The following is a 23,673-nucleotide window of genomic DNA, read 5'->3' as shown; positions in this document are numbered from 1 at the left end:
CAGGAGAGCTTCCTTGCTGGCATTCTGCATGATGGATAGGCCTATGTGTTCTCCTCTTCTAGCCCTTCCGTTTCTGGATCTAGAACGCTGCGGATGTGTTCCTGGAGACATTGATACTATGTCAACTTCATTTCTAGAACCTCGAGAAGTGGCTATGCTTTGAGAAATGATGCCAAAGACTATTAGGGTGGAATTTTTCAAAGGGTGAATACATGTAAAGTCATGTACGATAATATTTGTTTTAAATATCTGGATGGCATCCCTTCAAATAACTTCCTGACAACAGCATTGATATTATGTATTCTGTATCAATTGAAAAGGAGTTAAATTGCTTCACTGAAATATAAATTGATATGTAATTTGAATGCCTTAACATTATAGCACATACAGCTCCTTGAGTTTTTCTATGTGAAAATGGGAAGGGATGCATAAATGGTCTTGTGGATGGTAACACTGTCCCTCAGATGAAAAACACCAATTGTATTAAACCATACCACAATAACAAGTGATTGCCTTTTTTCTTTTCTTTTCTTTTTTTGTAATTCATTCACACAACCATGGGCAAATAGTTTAAATTTATTTTCCTGGTGATGATACTGGGTCTAAAGAACTTGCATTTTTGTGGATTACACAGTGGTTACTCTCCCTGACCCTCTCCCCAAAGAGCTGGCTGAAATGAAATGAATGGAATGTATGTACCACAATAACTGTACTGGATGTGTGGCTAGTAGTAGTAGTAGTAGTAGTAGCAGCAGCAGCAGCGGCAGCATTATTACCCACCTCTCCTCATATTGTAACATTGCATATGGCATGGTTTTGTTTTTCATGACCAGAAGTCAACAAAACATTTCTGACAAATGAAAAAGAGCTGAGCTCCACAAGCATGTTTTCCTTGGCTGCACATCTCCACCTGGAATCACTAATTACTAATTTGCTTCTTATGCCACAAGAGTGATTTGTGCTTCCTGGGAATCATCAAAATGATCATGATTTATTCTGCCTCTTAGTTATATGTTAGTTGGTTGGTTATAGATTTGCTAGTGTTATTACCGGCTATTATATCAGTTTCAAAAGTCATCTTTGGAAAAAACAGGGATGTTTGTCCAAAGATCACCTTTGAAACTAATATGAGCAACTTCAAAACAAGAGCAACACTTGGCCATTCTGCATCTAGGGAATCTCACAAGCTAGACCATTTAAATACCTGCTGTCTTATTGAGAGATGAGACGAAAGGAAGACAGGGTGATCCTTCCCTTCACATCTGAGGCCAGGACTTGACTTTACCTGTTTTAGTAAAGTTGCTAGTTGCAGCCCTGCTCTTGTGAAAGGCTTTGCATTCTAATTATTGAGCTCTGAGACTTGATCCAAAGCATTTATGTGTGTGCAGATGAGAGAGAGAGAGAAAGTGAAGATGGGGAAACCTAAATGGATAAGAGTCTCTAGCATGATATCCTGGATGCAGCTAATACTCATGGTGCCACACAGTGATGGGAAGAGAAAATGTCCAATGAAATGGATAGCTGAGCAAACAACCCCATTTAATTATTACAGGCCGGGAGAATACACGATTAGTGGGATCACAGCAACAGCGAATATTGCCCTTCTTCCATATGTTTTTTCCCAACCTCCTCAGATGAGTTTTATTAGGTAAGAAATTGTGAGTCTTATTTCATATTCTTCAGTTCATGTAATATGTAATAGAACAATCCTATCTACAAAACAGACTCTAAATGATCAGGATCAAGTATCCTTGTATGAATTATAACATAGTTTCATCTTTATTAAATAATTAAAACAAGAAGCCTGTTTGACTTTAAAAATTAGCAGATTAATTTTGGCATAAACTTTAATAGAAAGCAATCTATGTGCACAGCCTAGTTTCATAGCTTTCTAAAGACTAACAAGATTAATTTGGCACAGACTGTTTTGGACTGCAGCTCATTTCATCATCCATCATTCCACAATCCCCAAAATATATACCATTTATAGCTTATGTTTATAGCAGAGAAAGCTGCTCCCCCAGAAGTTTACTGTTGAGTTTTAGAGGCAAAACTGTGTGATAGCACCTTCTCAGAAAGGATTCTCCCTGCAAACCATGGGATTTTTGCTGTTAGCAGACAAATGCCAATGTGTCTTTTCACAAGGAAAAGGTCCCATCTTCTACATACCAAACAACGCTAGGATTCAGTTCTGGTGTTTTAGTCTCAGGACATGAGTTTGAGAGACAAACTAAAGGTGACATGAAATAAAGTTATTGTGAATTTCAAATTCATAGAAATAAAAGAGAAACATATGTTGGGCATTGTGGTGACTGAAGGAGTACGATTCGGCTCAAGGCTTCTAGACAGTCGCTTGGGGAACTTTATCCTATTCCTTCTCTGTCAATGCCCCAGCCAAAGGGGCTGCTTAGTAGCGCAATCTGCACTGAAGTACAGATCTTCTATTTTATTAAATGAGGCAGGGATTTGATATGTTTTCACTAAGTTGTAAATATCTGATGACCTCTATTTTCTTGCAGTATCAAGAACATGTACTACTGGCAGATCCTGGCCTTCTTGTTTGCAATTCATGAAGTAAATCAGAATCCAAGGCTTTTACCCAACATCACCTTGGGCTACAATGTCTATGAGAGCTATTTCAATGAAAGAATGACTTATGAGGCCATGATAGACCTACTATCGCCTGGACAACAGAAGGTTCCAAATTATAGCTGCGAAAGGCAGAGTAACCTCTTGGCGGTTCTTGAAGGGGGCAACTCTGATATTTCCAGCCACATTTCAAGCATGTTGAGCATCTTCAAAACCCCACAGGTATGAATGGGTTTGGGTGTTTGTAGGGTGAGTCTCTCTTTAAAGAAGTGGCACTGGACTCAGGGTAAACTGAAGGCATGTTGCTTTATGGACATCAGAGTCAATAGCAAATAGCATCCTTCCTGGCTCCAGTCAAGGTCCATCCTATCTAGGGCCCTATAGAATATTTCCACCCTGAGAGATAAATTTCTGCAAGCAGCTTTACCTTGGAGAAATACATAAAACTTCTTATTATTTGCCATTAAGCAGGCTTCTTGATATAGTAAGCCTATGAATGGAGGACACAACTCTGACCAAAATGCTTCAGATCAGGAATATAAGGTACAGATGGGAACCTTTGGAAGGCATCTTGTTTACCTGGAGAGAAAAACAGAACAAAATAGACATGGTAAAAAAAGCAAGAGCATTCTATACTAAATGGTTTCGAGAATAGGAAGAGAGAAATAGAGAAAAGATAAAAGATAAAGAAGAAGAAACTGATAATAGGGAGAGAGCAGTAAAGAAAAATAATAACAACAGTGAGTATGCATAGGTGTGTATGTGGTGGCGAATGAACAGGGTTGTGTGTTTTTGTGGATATGTGGGGGAAGTGAAGTGCCCTGAAATCGCAGTGAGGGGAGAATAGAGAGAGGGGCAGCAGGGAAAGCTGGAGGAGAGTATGGGGTTAGAGAAAGGGTGCGGCTTCTGCACTTGAAATATCCCAGACATAGGATAGGATCATCAAGACTTACTCCTGAGTAGGTGTGTATAGGGTGACAGCACTAAAGGCCTTAGAAAGGCTGGCAACAAAAGCAATGAGTGCTCTCTTTCCAGATTAGTTTTAAAGGTTAAGCCCTCTTTGCCCCCATCCCCCATATTTCATCCCCATAGATCTACCAGACTTTTTGCTCTTTCCCAGATTACTAGTTTGTGTACTAATTATTTTATAGCATATTGCTTTAATTTTATAAATCTCAGTAATTGAGTGAGGGAAATATCCAGTCATGGACTTCCAATAGCAGAACTGAGTGGGGTGAATCCATTCCTTATTGAAGACCCCTCTTTATCTTTAAACTAGTTCTGGACAGATGAGAAGCTCTCTGAAGCTGCTTTTCAGGACTGCAGAAAACTGTAAGATGGAAAGGGAGGAGAACAAAATCCTGCGGAAGCTGCCAGCGTAACTCCAGGTTAAGCATTACCTGATTTAATAATAATCTTAAATTCATGAATCATTCGGTTTTGTATTTGAAAGCAAGAGACAGTACCAAGTCAAGCTTTGTATAAAGATTCTTATGGGCACCTAGCATAATAAAAAGCAAAAGTGTTAAAGCCAATTAATAATACAGTCACATTACAAATATTTTAGGTTCCTCTTAAAATCAAATCAGAGCAGCAATCCTTTCCTTTCTTTACTAGGTCAGCTACGGCTTCCTTAGTAATGCATTTAGCAGAAAAAGTCAGCTCCCTTTCCTCCACCGAATGGTCCCAAAGCAAGAACCTCCTTATCTGGGCATAGTCAAACTGCTCCTGCATTTCAGGTGGACTTGGATTGGTCTTTTGGCTCCAGAGAATGACAGTGGTAAAAAGTTCCTGAGCACCTTCATGTCTGTAGCCACAAAGAATGGTGTTTGCATTGCCTTCTCAGAAACAATTCCTGCGCTAAATGTTCATGAATCCTACAGAATCAATGACAAATTCAACATGGTTTTGTATGTCATGGAGACCAAAGCCAGTGTTATTGTTTGTCAAGTGGACACTCAAGCCATGCTTACTCTAGTGGTTACAATGCAACAAGCTGAAAAGATCAAAAAATCAACTGTGGGGAAAGTTTGGATTGCAACAGCTTTGCAGGACCTGGACATGAGATTGTTGTTCAAAGCGATGGATCTCCAGCACAAACACGTTTCTTTGTCCTTCTCCATCCAGATGAATAAAAGGAGACACTATGATGACTTTGATCAATCTATGCTTTATCTTGAACAATTTGGGGAAGCAGCATTTCATTGTTTATATTCAAGGTCATTGAGGTCCGTGAAAGTCTGGAAGAGATGTTCAGAAAAAGACACCTTGAAGAAGCTTCCTCAGGATATGATTGAGAGGATCCTTTCTCAAGATGCCTACAGTATTTACAATGCTATCCAGGCTGTGGCACAGACCCTGCATGCTGCATACTTCTCTCAATTGAAGTGGATGAGAATGACAGATGGAGACAGGCAGAGGGTCCAGTCATGGCAGGTATTCCTTTGCCTTCATAGAATCCCATTACGAATCACTCAGTCTTTCTGTTCTGGATTGGAAGGGAGCAGGGAGTTATGTGAGTCAGAACTGCATCCTCCATTTTTCCATTGGCCCACATCTGGTTTGCTCTTGGAGAGTTATTGACTACCCTGATGGTAAAACCCTGTGCAGAAGTTCTGCTTGATTCATGGGATAGGACATTTACCCAGGTGGTTGATACAATGGCTTATATAGGTGTCTTCTGCTTGCTGGGGAGTTCCTGGTTTTCTTAGAGTGCTTGCAGTGACAGAAAGATAGTAATAGATGAGAATGGCAGTGGAGGAGATATCTAGATCAAATGCAACTCAATATACTGGGATACATCCTGTGAAAGCCTGTTCTGTGATTCCGATGCAAGCAAAGTAATGCTATTTTTCTACTACCGTTACATTGGCCCTGGCTTTCTAGTGTACTTGTCAGGCTGTTGACATAACACCTTGTCTTCCTACCAATGTAATGCTACTGGCTGCTTCATTTTCCAGAGTTTTTCAGTGACGGAACAGTAAGGACAGTGGCTAAATTAGCATTGGTGATGGAGATCCCCAAACCAATTGCATCCAAACATAGGTGGTGAACATGTCTTGCTGTGTAATGATGATAATTATGACGACAGCAAATTAATGTTACTTCTCTGCCACCATTACATTGATCTTGAATTGTCCACCAGAACTTTGCAGAGCAGCTACAGAACTGATCTCTCAAGTGCTTGACAAATTGAGGGGGAAGACATTCCTTCAGCCAGGTGTGGCCATTTTGCCAGATAAAGTTTTGCGCCTCCACTCCATCATTCATGCTGTGTATAGCAATAGCAATAGCAAGTACTTTTCTAGACTGCTTATCAGTTCTCTAAGCAGTTTACAATGTGTAAGCTAATTGCCCCCAACATGCTGGGGACTCCTTTTAGCAACCTACAGAGGATGCCAGGCTGAGTTGACCCTGGAGCCCTGGGATCGAACTCACAACCTTGTGGCTGTGAATGGTGGAAGTACAGGCATTTAACTACTGCGCCACCAGGGCTCCCTAACATAATAAAGTACTTTTGAGTAGAGGCATGTCCTACTGTGATGGATATTTTTCATTTTGTATAACCAAGGTGTGTGTGGACGATTCTTCAAAATATCCAAAGATATCTCTTCTCAGCCTTGATCTCTGCCCATGCTGGCTGTTCAAGGAGTCCAGAAGAGGCTTTGGTAACTGCGCAAGGAGAGGCATCCATGCCTCTTTAGAGCACATTGTACTTCCATGCTGCCTTCAGATGGGGCCTGTCTGAGACCTCTGCTGAAAACAAATATATTGGGGGAAATGGGATCAGACGAGTGCATAGATCCTCTACCCTGGCTTTCAGATGTCCTTTGATTAAATGGATTGCTTTAGTAGATGGACATTAACACATTTAAATGTAGCATGGCAAAGATTGGATTAATTCAGTAGAGTCTACCTAAAAACTCCCTATGAATGGTTTTTGGAAACTTCACTTGGTGTGTGAGATGCTATTGTGCTTGTGGCCAATCCCCCATAAAATCATTCCTATTATACCTATCTTGAAAAAGCTGCATCGATTCCAGTTTGTGAGTATAATTCAAGGTAATGGTGATTTCCTCCTTTCCCTCTCTTTCTCCTGTTTGTCTGTTTGTTTCATTGTTTTGGGGGATTGGTGCTGTAATACAAAAATGTCCCACACTGATGCATTCTAGTAGTTTAAAAATATTTAAAAGGACAGCGTGAACATCCTTTATTGTTCTAATGTGTCTTGAGATTAAAAAGAAACTCACTTGACAGTGGCAATAAAATATTGCAACTAGTGCTGTGAGCTGTTGCAACTGAACACAACAGAAATGCTGTTTGGATATTTAATAGATCCCAAGATATAGGGCAATGAATATCACAACCTTCTGAAATATGTTGTCCACCGCTTTGATTGTTTTTACAAAAAGTGGGATACAAATAAAAGTTTTATTAGTTATTATTTTATTAGGAAACATTTGTCCCACCAGAGACAAACCTGGCATTATATTGCTATTGATGTACCAGCCAACCCACTCACCATAACTCTCTCCTCCTATGCTAAGCAGAATGGCCATGTGTCTGGTGTGGGCAAAGGGGAACTTGTCATTCTTCTCTTTTGTCTTCAAGGATGGAGGCATTCGTGAACTGATGTTCCCTCTGCAGTGCCTTTCATCTTTTTTTAACAGCCACAGGACCTCCAGACATTTTCCTTCTGCTCTCATTGCCTATGACAGTGTCATTGCAACTGTGAAATGCACCAAGAGGATTCCTAACATTAGTTTCATTGACAGGGAGAGAGATTTTGGTTTAGACCTGAATCAGTCAGGCCCACTTCTGATCAAACAGATCAGCAACTGTGATCCAGGAGGGATTGCTTCAGTATGCTCTACATAACTCTAGTAATGAACTGTTCTTGTAAAATTCAGGGAGTGGGAATGTGGTAGCGGGGATGTTAATGGGCATTCACCTAAGGATCATATTGCACCCAATCTGTAACAAATGCACTAGTGGCCAAAATCTTTTTGGATACAATTTCAACTGCCAAAGATTACTTTTTCCTGATGAAAAATTAATAATAGCTCCTATCAGTCTAGAAATATCACTGGACATGAGTGCTCCAAAAATGCAAGGACAAGATGTACAACAGGATTTCCTGCCTGAAATATGCACATATTTTCCTGTCTCATTTTAGCTTCACCCTCTCCTGAGAAACTTTGAGCTTTATAATACTTCCATGGATGGAGTTTATTTGGATGAGAATGGGGATCTGGCAGCTGACTTCCATATCATGAACTGGGTGGTTTTCCCCAACAAGTCCACTGGTGGCGTGGAAGTTGGGAGTATAAAGAGACAGACCTCCTCCAAGATCAAGGTCACCATTGACCAGGATGCCATTGTATGGTCCAAGTGGTTTAATCGGGTGAGGAAAATTTCTTTTCTTGTCTTTAATATCGGTTATCAGGAAATCCCAGCCACGTCTACTCTGAGTTCAATTCTACTGAGTTTAGCTATTTTTGCTTTTTGGTAAATGGGTACAAGAATACCACCTCAAAGTCTTCTGATACTAAACAAACCAACAACCTTTGTCCCATTGTTTATTTACTGTGACTTGCAAAGTTTGTTCTCTGGTTTGTCCCATTTCCTTGTAGAAATTACGTGTCAAAAATCTGATTTTGTCCATAATCAGATGCCATGATAAGTAACCACATGAAGATTAAAGGAAAGGGAGAAAACAGCCTATCTTCCACACAGCATTCAAAATCATAACATGCTCTAATGGACCAGGATGAAAGTAATAAAATATTTGCCTACATGCAAACTACACAAATAAAGAAATATCTGAAAAAAGTTTTTATTATGAGTATTCAAAGAACAGAGTCAGCAAACTTCAAATGCAATAGATAGATAGATAGATAGATAGATAGATAGATAGATAGATAGATATGCAAAAACACACACATACATACACATACAATATCTTCCCATAAGGGCAAACTAGACATTCAGAAAAATGCATGTACCTGTGATAAATTCAAAGTTTGGGATTAACTTACTAGTTAACTTGGGCGGGTTACAGACCACCATAAAATAGGTATTGACTACGTATTAGGGTTAGGAAAGGGCGGTGCTTCCGCACCCCCCTAACCCTAGTACATAGTGAATACGTACAATATGGCGGCAGCCGTTCCACACGGCCGCTGCCATATTGACGTAGCGGACGCTGTGCGTCTGCACGTCGCTCGGCGCTTATGACGTCGCGATTGGCGCTTCGCAGCGTCATAAGTGCGCCGCAGGAAGAAGATCCATTTTGGAGCTTCTTTTTTGCTCCGCGAGGGAGCCGCGCAGTTTGGCTGCTGCGGCTCCCTCGCGAAGCAAACAGCAGCGCCGGCAGACTGCCGCAAAGCGGCGATCTGTAATTCACCCTGGTAAATTATTATGTCAGTAGTCATCTCACTCAACTAACACTCAAGATAAATAGTTGGTTTGCTGAATTAGTTTTCTAGAATTCATTAGAGTTAATTAAAGTGGGTCTTCTCTCTGTGCCAAATAGGAAGGCTTGATGCTATTATAATATTAGAATCATAGAATCATAGAATCGTAGAGTTGGAAGAGACCACTAGGGCCATCCAGTCCAACCCCCTGCCATGCAGGAAATCCAAATCAAAGCATCCCCGACAGATGGCCATCCAGCCTCTGTTTAAAGACCTCCAAGGAAGGAGACTCTATCACCTTCCGAGGAAGTGCATTCCACTGTTGAACAGCCCTTACTGTCAGGAAGTTCCTCCTAATGTTCAGGTGGAATCTCTTTTCCTGTAGCTTGCATCCATTGTTCCGGGTCCTGTTCTCTGGAGCAGCAGAAAACAAGCTTGCTCCCTCCTCAATATGACATCCTTTCAAATATTTAAACAGGGCTATCATATCACCTCTTAACCTTCTTTTCTCCAGGCTAAACATCCCCAGCTCCCTAAGTCGTTCCTCATAGGGCATGGATTCTAGTCTATTCAGGTCATTTTGAATCTTGATCCTGTCCTCTGGGGTATTAGCTATTCCCCCTAATTTGGTGTCATCTGCAAATTTGATAAGTATGCTCCCAATTCTCCCAATTCATTAGAATGAGTGTGTGGGGATGCATCACATGGCTCTGTTGTTAGACCAATCTGTGTGATTTCTTTGGGAAGACGGCAGTTAGAGGAAGAACAAAGAGATAACTCTGCAGTCCAGGTCAGACCATAATAAATAGGTTTGTGGAACAGAGGAATACATAAGTCTGAGAAGGTATGAGGGGCAAAGAGAACAGAAAAAGGGAAGAAAAACATGTGGAACTGGACATGAGGTGGGAATGATTTGGTTAGCAGGAAACTAAGACCTTCAAGCAGCCAGAGCCTTTTAGACCTTGTAGCCAAGGATCTTTCTAAGGGAATTTTATTTAGTTCAATTATTGGGCTGACTAAAAGGACCCTCAAGACTGTTTCCCTTAGGTATACCGAGAAAAAAGAGATTGAAGGAATATAACAGAAGCAGAATTCTCTGAATGGAGTGTTTCTTTTATTAAGGGGGAAAATCACATAACAATCCACATTCACTCACTTTTACATGCTAGGACTAAGGAAATCAGAAGTTAGCTTGGAATAGCTGGAGGCTGAACTAATGGTGATACTTACACAAGATGAGGCTTGACTCTGGATCTAATTGTGAGGAAGGCAGCATTGGATATGACAAAGGATTTTGGGGATCTTTTATAAGTAAAATCTAGTCTGAAGGCAAGGGTGTTTGTCCTACATCAAAGGAAATCAAATCTGCATTGTAAAGGATGGCTTGGTCTGGCAATGCCGGGGTGAGAATGGCTTATCTGGCTTGTCCAGCAAAACATCTTGCCTCAATTGCCGGTCTTCCTGACTTCGGAGGTGTTAAAATTTACCATTTGCAACTCTCAAACTATTCTGCTTGATGGGTATATGGGGTAGTGTGGATGTGCTCTTACACTTTGGGAATCATGGCAGCCCAGAGTACATTCATTTGGGACTATAAGAAAACACACACAAATCAGAAGATTTCGGCTTGGCTTAACAACCTTAAAGGCAAATGTCTGACTCCATCACAGATCTGCACAGGAGGAAGGTGTTGGAGTCTTTTGGGGGAGTGGGAGTGCAATGTCACTCTCTTCAGTAATGTCTACTCCCCCCAATTGATAATATTTTCACTGATTTCTATTGTATAATCTTATATAGTATGCAATTACTATATGATATTTAATGTGATTGAGTTACAATTAACCCCTTTGCAGTTCTTTAGTGTACATGCAATGCTAGAGGTAAAAGGTGAAGGTTTTCCCTTGACAAGACTTTCTAGTTGTGAATTGTAACCGACTAGGGAACGGTGCTAATCTCTGTTACTAAACCAAAGGGCCAGCATTGTTAAAGATAACTCTGGGATCATGTGGCCACCATGACTGCACAGAACACTCTTGCCTTCCTGCCAAAGTGGTACCTATTTATCTACTTAGACTTTCACATACTTTTGAACTGCTAGGTAGGCAGAAGCTGGGACTAGTGATGGAAGCTCACTCCATCGCGCAGCACCTGAGCCCTGACCTGCCAATCTGCCAATCTTGCAGTTGTCAGAGGAGTTTATCAGACAATGGAAATTGGAAGGATAATCCCATGGCAATCTGAACACAATCATGGAGTTTGATGTTATTGTGTGATAGACTACCACATGCAAATTTGGGCAATGGCAAGCTATTTTTGGGCAATGGGAAGCCAGTTCGAACTCAATTCGCATTCACGTAAATTCGCTGAAGAAGTGAATTCAAATGAATGCGTTCTGGCCCCACTTTCTTTTCACTTGAAATTAAGAGAAATTCCTCCTGTGTGATAAACTCCAAAGTCAGCAACTTTCCTGCAGAGCCACATACAATGCTAGGCTCTTGAATAATGAAATAAAAAGTTGTCCTCGACCCCTTCCCAATTTCATTCTCTTTTGGCTTCTCCCTCCTCTTTTTGCCTTTTTCTTCATCCCTTGTTAATTATATCATTAAGGCAAGATGAGTGCAGAGGAGAATGGACCTATTGGATATTAAAACAAAAACAAAATTATCATTGATCATTAAACCAAAAAAAAAAAAAAAATGCCACAGATTGAACTTTGGATCCCTGGCTCCTGAATGCAACAGGACTTCTATCACTGTTTCTTGATCAGAGAGGCAGAAAGCATTTTGTTCTACAGAAAAATGTTCTGTATATGCTCAGAGGTTCTCAAGCCAATTCTGAATAAGGATTCTCTACTCTCAGTTCAGAGACTGATCTTCATAGCTATTCCTTTACTGCTGTACATGAAATACTATGGATTGCTCTAAAAGAAATTAGAATTCCACAACATGCGATTGTCCTGATTTATTGATTGATTTCATTTGTATGCCCCTTTCTTCCAGAGTGGGATCCAAGGCTGCTCCCAAATAGAATACTTAACCTATTCTCAGGCCACTGTGGGGACAGAATATGGAGAAACAGAATGGCTTCCAGTTGGCAAGAGGGTCAGACACGGGGGCATTTTTATCACCCTATCTGTTTAATTTGTATGCAGACCATGTCATACAAATAGTGAGATTAGACATGGAGGAAAGAGGTGTGAAAATTTGAGAAAGGAATATCAGTCATAGAATCATAGAATCATAGAGTTGGAAGAGACCACAAGGACCATCCAGTCCAACCCCCTGCCATGCAGGAAATCCAAATCAAAACATCCCCACATATCATTTAAGATATGCAGATGACACTATATTACCAACAGCAATTAACAAAGACTTAGAATCACTACTGAGGAAAGGAAAGGAAAGGAAGAATGAAAACATGGTTACAGCTGAATAGTAATCTTATTCTCAACCATTTTAACAGTTGTAAATCTCATTACATTTCTAAATAAACACCCATAGGTAGCTACACTTGTCCTCACTCATCAATGCAATAGCTGGGATTTATTTTTGTTATTACTTATGCCCTTTGTTTTTGTTTTTTGTACCTTTTCTGTCATTTCCCCAATACCTCTTTCATAGAAACTGTTCCACCCCTCCATTACCCCCCCCCCATCACCCACAATTGAAACTGTCTCATTACTACGTGCTGAGCATGTTGTAGTGGGGTTATTGCCCTAAATGAGCCAGACGCATATCAGAGGTGCATGAAGGATCTTCCACCAGGTAATGCTGGACATCCAGCTACAGCCTTTCCAGGTTCAGTGTAATAATATCTAACCCATATTACCACAGTGCCCTTTTAAAATATTTCCTCTGATACACCTTCCAATTAATACATTTTAGTGAATGTTCCTTCTCTTTATGGCTAGACGGTGCCCTTCTCTAGATGTACTGAAAGTTGCCGCCCTGGATACTCCAAGCTGATTAAGGAAGGAGAACCCATCTGCTGCTATGATTGTGCCGCATGTTCAGAAGGAAGCATCTCCACACAGGAAGGTAGGCGATCCAAAGCAAAGAATTGCCCTTTAAGAGGCAGGGAAATATCTTGGCTCATGAGATCTGTAAAAGGTATTTTTCAGCTTGGAACCTTTCATGCTTTTGTGTCTGGTGATCAGGATATGGAAGAAAATTGCTTTCGTTCATGGAGCACAGGGAGAGTGTTCAGTAGGAGAGTGGTGAAGGATGATGATGGAGGTGGTGGTGATGATATCTCCCCTTTCTCCTCATCATCATCCTTCCCCCAGAGCAATTAGTTTTCAAAAGCCTGTATAAACAAAAATTCTTCACCTGACAAGGAAATCATCAAAAGGAGGGCACCAACTTGGTCTCACTTGGAAGGGACTTCCAGAGCCTAAGAACAGTTCCTGAGAAGGCCCTTTATGTGTTCCTCCTAGATGTACTTAGGAGGGTGGTGAGACAGAGACAAAGGCTCTTCCCAGAAGATATCAAAACACTGGCTGGCTGAAAATGGAGAATATGATTCCTTTGAATCATATTTTTGAACTTGCCAGTGTAGTGAAGTGGCTGAAGGGTGGGGTCAGGAGTAGGGAGAGCCACAGTCAAATGTTGCTCAGGTATAAAACTTAATGCTTAGAGGGGAACATGGCTAGCCAGCCAACATGGCAGCTGCTTAAAGGAAGAGCAGAGCTGGATCTCAATAAATTCCCCACAATTGGTGTTTAATTAAGAGGAGCTTGCATTTCACAACAGCATACCTGATTCAAGGAACAAAACGCTTCATGGATCAATCACTTTCAAGATCTTACCCCCTGGTTAAAGAACACAAAATCCTAGCAGAAGAATCACACTCACTGAGTGAAAATGCCGTGACACATGGATAGAAGCAAAAGAGGGAGAGAAAACCACGTACCAACTTCAGGTCTACTTTTCTCTAAACTTTTAGAAAAGCTACAAGAGAACCTTTTAAGAGATCTCCAGAAAGACTGGGCTCTTGCACTTGAACCTCTAGATGCACAATTATCAGCACATACAAGGCTTATACATGATATAGAAGAAACAGAAAATGCAGCTCTTCAACAAGGGACTTTACATGAAGACAGAATACAGAAACTAGAACAAGTAAATGAGTACCTCCAAAACAAGACTGAAATCCTGGGGAATCAAGAAAAATGCCTGAACATACGCTTAAGAGGGGTCTTGGTACATGCAGAATGAGAAGGCTTACTGTCATTATTAATTAAATGGATTGATGACACCTGCTCAGACTTGAACCTTAAACCATAGGATATCGAAAGGGCACATAGATCTTTAACCTTGTATCACTGAACATATACTTTTCCATGAGACATCATTATTCAATTTGCCCACTATCAGATGAAAGTGCAAGTACTATCCAAACTCAATGGCATCTCTGATCTCACCTACCATTCGATCCGAAAGGGAGAGGTGGGCTAAAAATTACTATTACTATTATTATTATTATTATTATTATTATTATTACTGCAAAATACAAGTGTTTCAGGATCTCTCCTCTGAAACCCTGAAAAAGAGGCACACCTTCAAACCATTCACAACCCTGGGGCTGCAACAAGCAAGAGTGAAATACAAGTAGGGATTCCCATTTAAACCGATCATTACTCAAGGTGAGACAAACAAGTCTGCCACTTCTAGAGAACAAATGTTGCATGTCTGTAAAGCTCTTGACATCAATGTCCTCTGTGAGTTAGAGAAAGAAGGAAGTAATTTCCTCTTCGAATCAAATAGCTACAGTATAGGCCAAGAAAACTCAAAATGGCAAACAGTCAAATGGGGAAAGGAAGGCAAGAAGGAAAAGAATCCACACCCTGAACTGAGAATTTTTCTTTTGCTACTCACAAGCAACTGAAATTCACATAGCCATTTTGACAGTTCTTCTTCTTCAGCCTATTTAGGCCTATTTGGCCATTAATCTGGTGCTGCAGGGAAACTGTTTTCTGTGCTTGTTGATATGAAGAGCTGTTTTTCTACAGCTTTAAAAGCCTTTGCCATAATCTCAGGTCTGGTAGCTGAATGGTGCAGTTGGGTTGAATTTTGAACATCCCAGATTCTGAATTGTGGTCCCTGCACTCCACCTACTACTCATCAAACCAGATTGTAACAACTTTGCTCATCTCTCAAGCACAGTTCTCATCCTTGGTCTAATCATCATCATCACTTCCACACCAGAATGCCATCACTCTCTGGACCAGATCACCAACACAGGGAAGTGCTAAGGGCCCCTTTAATGGTGATTGTATACGTTGAAGTTGATTCATTATATTACTATTTTGCCTAATATTACTTGCCATTCTTTTATCTTGTAGCCCCAAGATAAGTTCTCTTTTGAAAGTGCCTAAACAGTGTTGAGATCCAGTTCCTCCCCACTATCTAGTGTTCCCTCCCCAACAATTCCCATCTAAGGAAATCAGCCATGTTTGTGCTGATCAGGCTCCCGGCTTCGACGTGGGATCCTGACCTTTTTGTGATGATGTTTTTAAAATGTATTATTGTTACAGTTGGATATTTGCATTTTATATGTTGACCTTGGAAAGGAATATTATTGGAGAAAGCTTGTGTCAAGCTCCATTCATTTAGCTACAAGATCCGCAAATTGATGCAGATGTTTAAACTCTTCTTCTATCTTAGACCTGGATAATCTTAGAATAGTTTCATTGAATGTTAAAGGGCGCCCCCCAAACGTATCCGGATTACAAATTATTTAAGGAAATTGCAGCCCAATATCACATTTCTACAGGAAATTCATAGAAAAAAGATGGAGCATATTTTTTCTAACTCAAACTTCCAAAACCAATACACTGTTGGAAATTCTATGAAAGACAAAGGAGTGGCAATTTGAATTGACCCAAAATGTCCCTTCTTAGAAGAACAAATAATAAGAGACACAGATGGTCGACATGTAATTTTGCAATAACTATTGCAAGTAGGAAGCTCACCCTCGGCACTTTCTTTTCCCCCAGCATGAACCAAAAAACTTTCTTATTAAAATGTATGAAAACTGTTTTAGATAATGCAATTGGCAATATCATTATAGGTGGTGATGCAAACGAAGTTCTGGATTGTAATCTCGATAGATTTTTCCACCCCTCTAGAGGGGGAGAAACCTCATTGTCAAATACCATTGCCAAGGCTTAATCTTCTTGATCCTTGGAGAGTCACACACCCACACAACAGATCATACATCTTTTTCTCCAACACACATAAGACATAATCTAGAACTGGCTATTCTTTCATTTCCAAATCACTTCTCCCAGAGATCACTGATGTCCATATCTATCCCATCACACACTCCAATCATGCATCCTTACTCATGAAGTGGAAACTTGGCCCTGACACCCCAAAAACTTGAATCTGGAGAATTAACCCTTCTCTCCTATCAGAGTCTCAATTTCAAAGATGAATTAAAGATGCAGTTACAGTGCGCCTGCTCCATACATGTGCGCACCATATGCTGCTTCCAGTTTATGCGGAAGTTGTGCTGCAATTCAATGAATGGCACATGTGCACAGCACCACTGAATGGGGTCAAGCTTACGTGGAATTTGCCAGAATGGATCCCCTGCATAAGGAAAGGCTCCACTCTACAATCTTTTACAAGGAATACAAAACAGCTGACACCCCAGAAGCCCTCCTATGGGGTACTTTAAAAGAAATATTCCAAGAGCTGTTTATTTAGGAAGGGGCCAGGAAAAAGAAATCAAGAGATCCGAGCAGACATATACTGAAGTCAGAGATCCAACAACTACAGTAAGCGCACATAAATACTAAAAACCCAAATACTGTATATACACCACCTTATTAAAAACTCCCTTTTACTAGCCAGAGCTGTCAGAAGGAAAACTAACAAAAAACTAATTGTGTCATTGTCCTCCAGCAATGGCAAACTAATCAAATCTTCTAAGGAGATTCTCAAAGAATTTCATAAATTTTATAAACTCCTGTACACATCAGAAATCTCAGGTGAGCCAGCTACAAAAGATTTTATACAAAGATACAACTGAAAAAACTCTCGATATCTCATTGCTCCCTCCTAAACAAACCAATAGAATTGGAAGAGATTTTTAAAAGCCATAAACAAATTGAAACCATTAAAATCTCCTGATACAGATGGCTCTTCTGGTGAATTTTACAAACGTATAATAGATTACGTCTCTCCTACTTTATATACCCTTTTTAATGAAGTCATGGATGGCAGTCACACACTCCTAACAGCTGGCACAGATCACAAATTATTTGAATCCCCAACACGCAAAATGAGAACAACCTGGTCACAGCATTGAGGCCAATAGCACTACTGAACCAGGATGGTTAATAATTCTCATCCATTATGGCAACCAGGTTAAATAAATTCATCCTGAATTATAGTAACCCGAATCTGATGGGTTTTATGCCAGGCAGGAAAATGATAAACTCAGAGCCTGTATAGACCGGCATTATACGCTGGCATGGGGGCATGGTGTACGCACACTAGCCATCCCCACACCGCCTCATGCGGGTGTCATGTCATGTGCTGAACCGCATGGCAGGGGCATCATGGCACTCCATTGTCACACGTTTAAATGCACTGTTCCAAAGGAATGCCGAAAAGCCACCCCTGCCGTGGCTAGAGCACCCTTTCCACGGTGCAAAAAGGAGCCACTTTTTCTGGCTTCTTTTTACATCACAGAAAGGCCAGATCCGGGCTGCAGAGTAAGGTTGACACAGTCTCGATTCGACGAGGAAAGGGGCAGCACAGAGCCACCCCTTAGGGTGAACTCCTCAATATGCAGAGTTCTCAAACTAATACACTACTCCTCATGTACAAGCACACCCCTAGCCTTCCTTTCGTTAGATGCCTTAAAAGCATTTGACAGGGTCAAATGGCATTTCTTGTTCGGAGTGTTAAAAGAAATGGAATTTGGCAACTGCTTCACATCTATTATAGAGCGCTTATACAGAAACTCAGAAAGGACAGTGTTAGTAAATAGAGTGGAATCTGAGATGTTCAATTTATACAGAAGCACTAAACAAGGCTGCCCTGTCACCCATATTATTTGCACTCTATATTGAATATCTAGCTGAACTCATTAGGTCAAACCAAAACATAAAAGGTTAACAAGTCAATAAGTCCCACCAGGGACTTATTGCATGCATATGATGTCTTACTGGTGGTGCAACAACCTGAATCCTCCTTCTCCGAAATAAAAAACACATTAGACATCTTTGGGAAGCATTCTGGCCTTAAGATTAATTACCAAAAATCCAAATTGATGTATATGAATGCCCCGTCTCCAGTCCAGGTTGGAAGGGAGGTGGCATTTACAGACTTGCCGATTTATTTACACAAGGGAAATAAAAAACATAGAGACTCTGGCTGATAGCCTGAGACATGTCAACTACAACTAGATGCATATATCACAGGTCTTATCCTTTGCAAAGAATGTGATGTTGCAGTGGAATTACCCTCATCCTATGACCTTTTATTAAACATTATGCATGGACAAGCGGAGGAACTGCAAGGGAGGAGCAGCCATTATATACAAAAAATGTGCAATCTGTTTATGGCAAAAATCAATCGGCCAGGATAATGTGGCAATAGGACCTAAATGTAGATACTTCTGAAGCCACATGGGAATGCATATGAACCTCCCCCTGTATAACTCAAGGTCAACATTAACAAAAGAGAAGACCCTAAAATTAATATACAAATGGTATCTAACACCCGTGAAACCATCCCGGATGATGAAAAACATCTCTCCAAAATGTTGGAGAGGCTGTGACACCTTTGGGTCCTTTGAACACGTGTGGTTGGACTGTCCCAGGGTTAAAGATTTTTGGAATGCAATACTGATGCAAATCTCTCTTATTGTGAAACAGACTGTAACCTTCTGTCCGGACCTTCTCTTATTGTCAGTTTATTGTAAAGAGGATACTCATCTAAAACATCGTAGGCTTATCACATTTCTCATCTCAGCAGACAAAATATAATTGCAAGAATCTGGATAACAGGGAATGGACTAATAAGAGACTGGTGGGAAAGAGTTTGGGACACTTGGTTATTGGAAAAGATTTCTTATACTTTTTGACTCTGGAATGGACAAAAGAAACCAGGCACTTTTTTAGATGATTGGTCAGTGTTTATTGATAATATCAACGCCAACTCATTTGCTATCGTTCCTCCTACTCATCAAACTATTCTTTGGAAAGATACTTTGATCTCAGCTTCATCAACTAGCACATCTCAGTGATGTCTTTAAGACTTTGTTACTGCTATTATCCCACAAATGATAGCTATTATTCAAGTTTACATATAGTCTTCCAGCCCTTCTTGCTGAGAGCCTTTTGGTGGGAGGCAGGAGATGTTCTCATTGAAGCTGAGAGTGTCACTGAACACAAAACCCCTGTTCTTTCACATTAAGACTTCTTTCCCAGAGCCCTGTTTCTGACTGTGGTTAACCTGGTATATTTGGGAAACCCATAAAGAGAACCCGAAGACTACAGCCCTCTTAGGGACTAGAATTTATTGGCACAATGCCTCTGAACCTGAAGGATGCAGAACTTGGGAATGTGTAGCTCTGTAGATGTTGCTGGATGGCAACAACTACAACTCCCATTCCCTCTGGCTGTATTGACCAAAGCAGTCACAGTCCAACCATATCTGAAGAGCCCCATCTTTTCTACACTTATCTTCTTGTAAAGACTGCAGATCATAAGTTGTATTAGTTTATAGTAATACCGGAGGTCCTCTTGCTCTTTTCAGATGCTGACCACTGCAACCAATGTCCAGATGACAATTATTCAAATAAAGATCACATAGAATGTATTGCCAAGGTTTTCAGCTACCTCTCCTATAAAGAACCTTTGGGGATCACCATAGCTTTCTTTACCATATTCTTATCCCTAAGCACAGGTTGTGTCTTAGGAATCTTCCTTAAATACCAAGAAACTGCCATGGTCAAAGCCAACAACCGTGATCTCACCTACATGCTCCTTGTATCCCTACTCCTTTCTTTCTTATCCTCCTTTCTCTTCATTGGTCAGCCACAGATGGTGACCTGCCTTCTCCAACAAACTGCCTTCAGCACCATCTTCTCAGTTGCTGTCTCTTCCTTGTTGGCAAAAACCGTCATGGTAGTGGTGGCCTTTATGGCCACAAAACCAGGAAGCAAGATGAGGAAATGGCTGGGGAAGACCTTGGCCAACTCCATTGTCATTTCTTGTTCTGGGGTTCAGGTGACCATTTGTACGATCTGGCTGGGAATCTCTCCCCCTTTCCCAGATGCTGATATGCACTCCCAATATGGGCAGATCACACTTCAGTGTAATGAAGGCTCCATGGTCATGTTTTACACTGCCCTTGGCTACATGGGTTTTCTAGCCACCATCTGTTTCACTCTGGCTTTCTTTGCAAGGAAGCTGCCAGGGGCCTTCAATGAAGCCAAGTTGATCACCTTCAGCATGTTGGTGTTTTGCAGTGTTTGGGTGTCCTTTGTGCCCACTTACCTGAGCACCAAAGGGAAATACATGGTAGCTGTGCAGGTCTTCTCCATCTTGTCCTCCAGTCTGGGGTTACTGGGCTGCATTTTCATCCCCAAATGCTACATTATATTATTTAGGCCAGACCTGAATACAAAGAACTTTCTGGTTCTGAAAACTCAAGATGGTACCTGATTCTACATATTGTATTATTATTATTATTATTATTATTATTATTATTATTATTATTATTGCTCTCCTTTGTCTCATATGGCTGCAGTGAATGTGACAAATTTGTAATGAATTATCTAAATTGAAATTAAAGCATATGTATCTTCTTTTCTCATGAATAATGAAATAAATTAGTGGTGATGAGGGGGGAATGAATGTTTGTACCATAGAAGAATCACAGGCAATAGAAATGTTGATTTCAAATTTATTATAGTACTTTATACTAGTAATGCAATGAGAAAGACAAATAACCAAAACATATAAATCAGTAAGGCCAAAAGAAGGCAATCCAGGTTGTATTTTTAAATACTACATTATTGTAATAAGGCCTCTCCTGAGTGTAATGGAACATTTAATGATGAAACATAAATATTTGATTTTGATGGATCATGGCCTCATTTTGGATAATACATTGTAGCATAACACACACTGTGGTAATTGCTTGTCTATTTATGAAGCTAATCAAAAGATATCCCTTGCTATAATGGCAGCACTTTTTATTTATTATTATTATTAAATGACTGGAAGAAGCTTCATTTTCCTTTGAAGAGGATGCACCCTTAGCAACATCATGAATACTTTTACGTCAGACAGCGAGCCATGCTGAGGCTCAGCCAAAATGTATTGTTACAATGTTCACCATGATAACCATGAAAAGTAATTTTACCCAACAATAGCCAGATACTTTTATTCACAGAACTCTAAGAAGAAACACAATCATTTTCAATTATCCACACTTATCATTCCAAAATCTGTCTGAACACTCATGCACAATGACTGACGTTCTCTTCCCACGAACACTGTCTTCCTTTGATATATGAATTTCTTCAAGAACATTGTCAACAGCATTCTGGAAAGCAAAAGATAATTCTGGAAATGTGGTGGCACAACGTGAACAACTCTAGAGTTCAGTGAAGCTAGAAAGGAAGCTTTGGGCCATATGCACCATGGCAATATCTGTGCTTCTGTAATGGGAAAATAAAAGATGACATTGCAGTTTTCACTGTCTTGTGTGTTTTTATGATGTTGACTGTGGTGCCCAGTTCTCAATTCTTTTTTTAACTACCTGTTGAGTGAATAGCCTAGATCATTGTTTTGACACAAGGCCACACTATTCAAGTGTATTATCATACTCAAGGGGAAATGGATTGCTAGATTCACCTGTGAGGAGTGTCTATCAGGGCTAAAAAGATTCCCTCCTGGAATCTCCTACTAGACACTATTATAGAAAAGTGACCATTACAAAGTGTTGGGCGAGTCATCCCTACTCTTTTCTCCAATCAGAAAAAGTCCACTTCTCTGTAGCTCTAGGAGAGGAAACTTCACTCTTTTCTCTGATCATAATTGCTGAAGGTAGCTATGGTACAGTTTTGTTCTGATCCTAGCTGAATGTCAGAGGCGGGATACAAACCGCCGCTTTGCGGCGTTCTCCCGCCAGCGCCATTTGCTCCGTGCGGGAGCTGCAGCAGCCAAACCGCGCGGCTCCCGCGCGGAGCAAAAAAGAAGCTCCATTTCGGAGCTTCTTTCCGCGGCGCACTGATGACGTCGCGAAGCGCCAAGGGCGCATTCGTGACATCATTAGCACCGCAACACGTCTGGACGCTATGCGTCCAGTACGTAAAGATGGCGGTGCCCATATGGAAGGGGCGCCGCCATCTTGTACGTATTGTATACGTACTAGGGTTAGGGGGGTGCGGAAGCACCGCCCCTTCCTAACCCTAGTACGTATACAATACGTACTATATGGCGGTTTGTATCCCGCCTTAAATAAACTTTGCATGCTTTCAACTTGTGAACATCTGTGTTTTCCAGTATGCTAGAAAGCCGATATAATTTATAATGGAGCAACTTTGGGGAGAATAGAAGGAATCCCTCCATGAGTGTATTCTGTTGGAAAGACAAGAATAAGATCTTATACAAAGAACAAACATATACACTCTATCTCCACCACAAAAGGCCTTGCATCAGAAGGCCAAGCAGTCTCTCTTTATCTGAATGGCTATACAGGGTTCCAGTGGTGTTTCTGTGTCTCATGAAAAGCACACACAACATAATGGCATCCTCTGCACAGCTTTAGGGAAGACAGTCTAATGCCCATATGGAGGTATTTCTTTTGTTCCTAAAGCTTGGCCCATTCACTAATCCTCTCCCTTGTGGACATATAAAAGTCTATAGAACCAAAGAGATTTTTTTTTTTTTGTCATATCCATCTACACAGCTGTCCATGGAGCCAGAGAGAGTGCCCAAGATGTTACAAGAGTTTCTCTGCATGGTCATTCATAGAATCATGGAGACAGAATTGTAAAAGACCCCAAAGGCCGACCAGGCCAACCACCTGCAGCAAAAGAGCACACTGTCAAACACTCCCGACAGATGATCATCCAGCCTCTGTTTAAAAACCTCCAAAGATGGAGTGTCCACCACACTCTGAGGCACGTCTTCCATTGTCAAACAGCTCTGACTATCAGAAGATTCTTCCTGAAGTTTTGATGTAATCTCTTATCCTGTAGATTAAATTCCTGCCCATGGGATCACCCCCAGTATTTCCCTATGTTTACAGAAATCTCCTCTCCTAAAGTCTGGAATGTGTGTCTGACTATGCCTGGCTTCTCCTTTCCACTGTATAACAAACTCCAAGAGAACACGGTCACTTCCACCTAATGATCCCACCACTTGCATCCCATTAACCAAGTCATCCTTGTTGGTTAGGATTAGTACAAATACACACACACCCATGACACCACTGTGCTCCGTCTCTCTTCTCGCAGCACATAAGCACCATTCTGGGTGGAAGATGACTATGGACGGCCACTGAAGCTGACCTCCCATCCTAAACTGCAACCAGGCCACATAATGAATCACACAGATAAAAGGTGGTATTTCTGGGCAGTAAAGAAAAGTGAACTTATGCTTTTTATGCCCTCCTCAGCAATGATGGCCTCAGCA

The 23,673-nt window shown here is 40.8% G+C and overlaps 1 protein-coding gene across 1 annotated transcript in view; it reads left to right on the top strand.

Moving 5' to 3' along the window:
• LOC149320983 (vomeronasal type-2 receptor 26-like) overlaps positions 1-20,691 on the top strand; it is a 28,361-nt gene extending 7,670 nt beyond the window's left edge. Inside the window, exons 2-6 of the mRNA XM_089482775.1 lie at positions 2,520-2,811; positions 4,207-4,530; positions 7,766-7,993; positions 12,916-13,042; positions 19,781-20,691. Of these exons, the coding sequence (XP_089338901.1) occupies positions 2,520-2,811; positions 4,207-4,530; positions 7,766-7,993; positions 12,916-13,042; positions 19,781-20,691 (1,882 nt within the window). The remainder of the gene's footprint in view (positions 1-2,519; positions 2,812-4,206; positions 4,531-7,765; positions 7,994-12,915; positions 13,043-19,780) is intronic.
• Positions 20,692-23,673: the final 2,982 nt, after the last annotated feature.

This window comes from Sceloporus occidentalis, unplaced genomic scaffold (genome assembly GCF_023333645.1).
Source record: "Sceloporus occidentalis isolate IW3139 unplaced genomic scaffold, rSceOcc1.0.p SCAF_1, whole genome shotgun sequence".
NCBI lineage: Eukaryota > Metazoa > Chordata > Lepidosauria > Squamata > Phrynosomatidae > Sceloporus > Sceloporus occidentalis.
Note: the sequence above shows the minus strand (reverse complement) of the source record. Positions and strands in the feature narration are given on the sequence as shown.